This window comes from Sorex araneus, chromosome X (genome assembly GCF_027595985.1).
Source record: "Sorex araneus isolate mSorAra2 chromosome X, mSorAra2.pri, whole genome shotgun sequence".
In the NCBI taxonomy this organism is placed as follows: domain Eukaryota; kingdom Metazoa; phylum Chordata; class Mammalia; order Eulipotyphla; family Soricidae; genus Sorex; species Sorex araneus.
In genome coordinates this window covers 228,793,875-228,801,781 of record NC_073313.1, presented here as the reverse complement: position 1 = coordinate 228,801,781, position 7,907 = coordinate 228,793,875, and the positions used below count along the sequence as shown (strand labels likewise).

At 40.3% G+C, this 7,907-nt stretch overlaps 1 protein-coding gene across 1 annotated transcript in view; it reads left to right on the top strand.

Moving 5' to 3' along the window:
• The first annotated feature begins 298 nt into the window (after positions 1 to 298).
• Positions 299 to 7,907, top strand: part of DNAH7 (dynein axonemal heavy chain 7) — a 270,230-nt gene continuing 262,621 nt past the window's right edge. Inside the window, exon 1 of the mRNA XM_055123217.1 lies at positions 299 to 436. Within this exon, the coding sequence (XP_054979192.1) occupies positions 422 to 436 (15 nt within the window). The 5' untranslated portion in view covers positions 299 to 421. The remainder of the gene's footprint in view (positions 437 to 7,907) is intronic.

The window sequence follows — 7,907 nt, the reverse complement described above, 5'->3', positions numbered from 1 at the left end:
ATCGTCCTGTCTCTTGAAATAGGATTCAAATGGCTCTATTTTAATTCCACCCGTCTTCCAAGACCTTCTGAGGCACAGACGCAGTGAAGACAGGGGCTCGGGCAACCTCCCGAGGCTGGAGGGATGCTTAAGCCCGACGATGATGTCAGAACACGGGGGACATTCCCATCACTTGAACCACTCGGGTGCAGGAGCTCCAGAAGAAGCCTCCCGCGGGAACGCGCCGCAGATTCGCGAGGCGATTGATGACCGGAAATGCAACCAAGGCCGGTTGCTTAGCAACGAGCGCGGCTCGGACGCTCCGGGCCGGCGGCGCGAAGGCATCGGGGAGTGCGCGGCGAGCCGACGGGCGCCGGGTCCCTCTGCTGGGAGCTTGGCGGCGCGGGGCAGGGGCTAACGCCTTCGGCGCGGCCTCGCAGCCATGAGCAAAGAGCAGGTGAGAGGCCGGCTGAGGGCCAGGCTCGCCCAGCGGGGACGCCCTGCCTGCGTTTCCAGGGTGCCCGAAACTTCTCTTCTCCGGACTCGCCCCCGCGGGTTCCAGTTTCCCTAACCTCAGTGACGGTGTGAGATACTGAAGGCGTTTCCGCAGAGGCTTCTGCAGGTGCCCACGCTCAACCGTTTGTGCCTTCGTGTTGTCATAACAACCAGACTTCTGCGAGGAGCAGCGCTCCTGGAGTGTCAAAGCGCAGCAGCCGAGTCTCCCCAGGGTGGGTGGGTGGGTGGGGGTTGGTTTAGGGGGCAGCTGGGGACTTGAGCTTCAGGGCTGGACTCTAAGCCGCTTCCTAACTCGGATCTTGAGCCAATCTCTTGTCTAAGCCCTGTCTCTCTTCCTCATATGCGTGGGTAACTAGAATGTTTCCTCCTCGCCTGCCTCATGAGCCGGGGATAAGGCAGCTGCAATAGAGAAGGGATCACTAAGTCAATGATGGTTGGAGGGATGGTGCAGGATGGGAGGTGTGTGCTGAAAGTAGATAAAGGACCAAACGTGATAGCCTCTCAATATCTATATTGCAAACTATAATGCCCAAATAAAGTATAGAGAGAGTATGGGGGGAATTGTCTTCCATAGAGGCAGGGGGCAGGTTGAGAAAGGCGGGGGGGGGGGGGCGAGGGGGGATACTGGAAAACATTGGTGATGGAGAATGTGCACTGGGGGAGAGATGGGTGTTTGATCATTGTATGACTGAAACTCAATCATGAGAACTTTGTAACTATCTCACAGTGATTCAATAAAAAAAAGTTTCCTCTTTGCGGGGCTTATTTGGAAACTCAAATAAGTATTATACCACCTATGTGTTTCATATACAAAGTACTTTGGTTAGTGACAGCTGGAACTTTTAAAGAAAATATCCCCTTGGCGTATAATCCCCATCCATTCTTGCAGTAGGAGTTCTTTAAAGTTTTTCTGAATCTTGATACTATTGAAAGGTTTGCTAGTAAGATGGTAATATTTATAATATTTGTGGCATAAAATGATACAATCATGCTTAGTTTTGTGTTTACATAGTTTTGCTGTTCCTCCTCTGCCATTCCCTGTTTTGGAAACATCTTATGAATTTCAAATTCAGCTTTTAACCCCAGCTACTTTGAGAACTTAACAGATTTTTGCCACAACATTTAAAAACAAAGATTAATTTCCAAAAAAAATCTGTGCTATTTGGGTGTTATTAACTCTAAAAATGTTCAATGCAAAAATTTAAAAATAGTTAAAGTTTTGTCATTATAAGTTCTTGTTTTTTCAATGTTAGTCTCTAATAATGAAGTTATTCATGATTTTTGGGTTTTAGGCATACAATGTTCCAATCCTAGGCCCTCACTAGTGTCTACTTCTCTCCTGCCAAACATCACCTCATCTTCCCTCCCATCCACTAATCTGCCTCTGTGAGCAGAACACTTAAAAAAAAAACCTTTAGGCTCTGTGGTTTACAGTACTGTTACTGATAGATTTCATGCATAACTTTACCACCTTTTAGCACCCCCTCCCCTTGACCACTTCCCTCCGCCATTGCAGTGTTGTTTTCTCTGAAGAACGATTTTGTTTGAATTTAAGAGAATTTGTAAACTAAAGAAATAAGGGACTGAAGAATGCATCAAACTTTTAAATTCCAAAATAGAATGGAAAGACATTATGTGAGGACATTGTTCTTATTAGCCAGAGGTCTTCTTCTAGTAAAACACCTGGTTCTGTACCTATTCTGGTGCTAAATGGAAATCAGTTTCATTTGTTTTGTTTTTTGGTCCACACTCAGCAGCTGTGGACTTACTACTGGCTCTGTACCCCTTGTGGTGCTCTAGGGACAGTATGTGGTGCCCTGGAGCCCTGTGCAAGGCTAGCACCCTACCTGCTGTACTATGGCTTAGGCCCCGCAGAAGACGGTGTTCTTTAAAGTTGTAAAGTTTAATTTCTTTGTTTTGACATTCATTTGACATTCCGTGTTGCTTCTTTTTTTTTTTTTAACTTCTTGTAGTGTTAGATATCACCTTGGAGGAATGTTAAAACACATCTATTCTGGATCATAGATGACTAACAAAATTTCTAGACCTGAATTTGTTAACTAGTCAAGTAATAATGCCTACATAATCAAGAAATTTCAACTTCCTTTCATTGAAAATCGTAATGAATTGAGGCTATAATCAGACAACTTGACTTACTTTCCAGTATAACAGTAATAAAAGAACAAATGAACAACAAAACTAGACAGATATAAAAGTGATGTTTGGATGTGACATCTTACCACCTCTCTCCTCTTCTCTGAAGCAATGGAATATGGATAAGAAGGTGGTGATATCTTGAGATAATGGGCATGAACCCATTTAGATTTCCACTTTTTTTTACACACTATTTTTTAACAGCAGAGGGCTCTCTCTTACTGCTTTTGTTGGCCTGTTATTAAAAACTCTAGACACTTAAATTGATTCTCTTTCAGAATATAGTCTTCCTCATTAAGGATGAAGTTTGTCTCCTTTAACTGAAAACAAGTGGAATGGATGAAATTTATAGAAATCCCATTTTTATGTGACACATACTCACTTGATAAGCAGGTGGTAAAGTCGTATTTGCTGAAGGGGATTTTTCACATTTTTCTCTCATTAACAGAAGGTTGAGAATGACCTGACATTTTTCAGGAATAGTCGACTCTTCTCTTCAATGAAGTATTTACAAGAAAAAGAAAACTTGTGTCACTGCTCATTTCAACTTCAAAAGTTAGTTAAGATATAAACCAGATATAAGCACATTTTCAGATTTAGTTCAAGTTTCAGGATACAGAGATCAAAAGACTAAGAACCATCTCTAATGAATTCACTCCAGATTGTAGCCAGAGAAGGGGAAAATGTTGCCACCTGATCTCTGCCCTAGCACTTTATCCAGTTGTTGAATCAAGTAGTTTTGAATTTTCATAAAGCCCATTTCTGATTTTCCTTCATCATATCTTCTTGACGTCATTGCCTAAAAAAGGTGTTGGATGAAGAAAGCCAAACTGTTAGGATAAGAACCTAGATGAGGTTTTTATGAGAGTAAGTGGCAGAGATGCGGTAGAAGAAAAAACTGCACACTTGGAGTTAAGTAAACTAAGAGGCCAGTTAATTAGGTAGGTTTTTCACATGCATTTTACACACACACACACACACACACACACACTCTTACACACACATAACATACACACACACATAGTTGTTATTTGTTTTCTGTACTATGTCCAGTATTTCTCAGGGCTTACATTTGGCCCTGTGCTCAGGGGACCTTATAGGGTGCCAGGGAATCTAACCTGTATAGATTAGATCCTTAATTTTTTTTGAATTTGAGTTAACATTATATTTATTTCCAATAGAAAGTCTCCTGTTTATCAATTAAAAAACTTAAAAATATGCATTGGGTGCTGGAAAGATATTACAGCAGCAAGGTGCCCTGCCTCACACACAGCCTACAGAGATTCATGTTTGTAAAGAATATGTAATAATAATAATAAAGATATTCTCCCTCTCTCCTTCCCATCCTCTATGTCTCTCTTTCTGTCTCTCTTCTCTTCCTTTCTCTCTTTTTCTCTTTCCTTCCCTCCCTCAGGAATCAAGGATGGATATATATATGTATATACACACATATATATTTAAATATTTATTTAAAATGTTTTGTTAAGGGACCGTGGTTTGAAAAGTTATTTATAGTTGGGTGTTTAGGCATACATTCTAATACCAATCCCACCACCAGTGTCCAATTTCCTCCATCAGTGTTCCCAGTTTCCTTCTTTAAAGGCACATTTTATTTTGTTTTGGGGCCAAACCTGTGGTGCTTAGGGGTTTCTCCTGGCTCTGTACTCAGGCTTCACACCTGGCAGGTGTAGGGGCCATGCAGGATGTTCGGGATTGAAACCGGGTTGAATATATGCAAGGCAAACACCCATTGAACTACTTGCATTAGTTCATCTTTTCTTCTGTCCATTGTGTATATGTACCATAGTTTCTTTGCCAGTCATCTGTTCTTGGGTAGTTGGGTTGTTTTCAGATTTTGGCTACTCACAAATAGTGCTGCAGTGAGCATAGGAGTGCAAATATTTGTTCTTCATTGTGTATTTGGGTCTTTTGGACATATTCCAAAAAAGAGAATAGCTGGGTCACATAAAATGTCAATTCTTAGGTTTTTTTGAGAAGTTTCCATTATGATTTCCAGAAAAGATAGGTCAGTTGGTGTTCCCACCAGCAGTGAATGAGGGTACCTTTTTTCTCATATCCATACTAATACTACTTGTTTTTGTTCTTTTTGATATGTGCCAGTCTCTCTGATATGAGGGTATATCTCATTGTTTTTATTTGCATTTTTCTGATGATTAATGATGCACAACATTTCTTGACTTTTGGCCACATGTATGTTTTCCTTGAATAAGTTCCATTCATTTCTTCTCCCCATTTTTTGATGTTTTTTTTTCTTGTAAAGTACTCTGTATATATCTTGGATAATAACCCTTTTTTCAGATAAGTGATGGGCAAATATTTTCTCCCAACCTGTGGGGTATCTTTCTATTGAATGGATGTTTTTGTGTAAGCAAATATTTTAGCCTGCCGTGAGTTCAGGATTTGGGGCAAAGGGCATGTAGATAGTTTAGCAACCAAGTGATAGTTTGAACATGTGAAAGTAGAGGTGTAAATTAGAATTGCCATGATAATATCTAGTCTAAGCATAGATATGAGTCTTAAATACAGGGTAAAGACTAGTGCTTGAGATGCATCTGGGAAATTTCAGTGTGTACCTGGATGATGATTAAAGTATTGAACTGGATGGGATTGCTTAGAAAGAAAACATCTAATAACTGAGCAATCTCTGTCACATGAAAGTAAGAAAAAATGGTGAAAAACAGACTTTTGAGATTTAGAAAGATTATTTACTGAGTAATATGATCAATAAAATTAATCGTTATTTTGGAAATCAAGTGAAGACTGTTCACAAAGAAGAAAGTAATTACCTATGCCAAAACTGTGCATGAAGGGTTTCAGTAAAATACAATCTAAGAATGTGCCATGGGGATTCAGCATCACGGAAATAATCAGCAAAGTTACTGAGAATGATGTGATAGGAATGAAATCTAATTGGAGAATGTTTTGGAGAAATTTTGAGTAGAAAAATGGAACAGCAGCTTGAGGGAATATAGGAATAAGGTGATTTTTTAAAAAGACGAGAATTATTATAACTTTTTTTATGCTAGTAGAAATAATCCATAGAGAGGAAAATATGATATGAAGAGTGTTTGAAATCACAGCAGCAAAAACAATGTCCTTCGGCAAGTGAGTAGTTTATTAAATTCCAAACAATTTAAATAAAAGTACATAGCACCAAGCTATGTGTGTGTATAAAACAGAGACCAATCAAAAAATCTCACAATTTAAGAGAAATTATTTATGGACAAAGAATATTATAAGAAACCAACTCATTGTTTTGGCAAAGACAGTTGATTATGGAATGTGAATGTATTCTTTGACTACTTCAAGCTACCCCTAATTATTGAACAAAAATGTGAAGTTTTATATAAACTGATACATTTTGTGGGAACAGATATTATATTGTATCTGTGCAATAGGTACAAAGGCTTTACAATATAAATTACTTCATCAAATTTTTCAGAAAATTAAGTCATATTATAAGCCTTTTAGAACAATACTTGGTACACAATTCAATCTATATAAAACGCCCATGGTATTGCTGTAAGGTACTTGCATTGCACACTGCTAACCCCAGTTTGATATATGGCACCACATCTGGTCTCCCGAGCATCTCCAGGAGTGACTCCTGAGCACAGAGCCAGGAGCATGCTCTGCGTACTATTGGGTGTGGCCCCCAAACCAACCAAACAACAATAATAATTATGTACAGTAAATAGGATAGGCGGTACTGATCCAGCATCAGTGGTTACAGCCCCAGTAGCCTCTGAGCACCACAGGCTTATTTGCTGCTGACTGGGTGGACTGAGCTCTGCTGGGGGTGACCCCGGAGCCCTGAACAATGTTACAGGTAGTTCCAAGGTAGTTCCTAGTTTTTTTTTTTTTTTAATAAAAGCAGAATTGTGCTTCTTTCCCCAGCTTCTAATCTCAAACACTTCAGAATGTGATTCTATTTGGAGATAATGAATGTTAAACTTGATAGATTTGAGAACCCTGTCTGGTGCAGACAGAGGGACAGAGATGAATAAAGTGAAAAAAAAAATAGGAGAAGTTTATTGGGGTGTGCTCCCAGAAGTCTATGAACCTCTGATGAGGCTGGCATAGAACTTGCCCTGGGAGAGACTAAAGGGGCTTTTAAGTTGTCTTGGGCGGGAAAAGGGGAGAAGGGAACAAAGACCAGTGGAACCGGTGTGCTTGGTCTTGCCTGTTATCTGTAGGGGTTGGATGTGAAGAAGCATGGAATGCAGCCTGGTGGCTTCCTGTCGCCGGTGGGCCATCTATCTTCCGCTCTGTAGGCAGGGTGATCTCTGTTTCTAGGAATGTTGCTGTTTTATCAGGTGGTCACCAGTGGGTCCTGGTTGCCATTTTGTTGGAGCAAACCTAAGGAAAATGAAGTCTCTATTTTTGTATTTGTTAATTCTTTATCAAGAGGAGCTATCTTTAGCCCAAATATTCATGTTTTATAGTTGACAGAGAGGCCAGTGACAAACTTCCATGGAAGTCAGACAGACAATTTCATTTCCAAAGTCATTTTGAACTCTGAAAGATACCAAACTTTCTCATCTCCTCAAAATCTTTCATAGAATCATAATTTCTTTAAGAATTTGCACGTCTTCTTTCTTCGTTCAGCCACACCAAACTTGTAGAAGGACGTGACCTGGATGGCTACGATGAAGGCCCCGATGATGTGGAAGAGAACACATTTGGCTATCAGGCCCCGCATCTGGGCTTTTGACAACACAGATGACACGGTGGCACTGCTCCTGCAGTGTTGGGGGGAGAGACCGGAGGTGCTCAGCACCCCTCAGGGTCCCTGGAGCCCTACCATGTTGGGCCCTCAGCACCGCGTCCTTCTAGCAAAACTGAAGTCTTAAGGACAGGCCCCAACTAAATATGCTGATGCTTTTACAACAGGATATTTGAATATAGAAATGACAGAGGGAAGATTATATAGAGGCATTTCTGCCATTTACAAGTCAAAGAAAAAAGGTCTCAGAAGATAGTAGTTCTGCTGACAGCTTTGTTTTGGACTTTCAGCCTCCCAAACTGAGAAAATAATGTTCAGTTGTTTAACCAATCCAGTCTGTGGTACTTTGTCTGGCAGACTTATTAACTAGTACCATGGGATAATGTGCTTTTATTTTTTTTTTAACTAAGTTTTAAAGATGTCATCTGTCTTTTACACTTAAGCACTTCTCATTTCAAATGAACTACATTTCAAGTGGTCACTATAGGAAACTGAAGGATGCTCTTTGCAT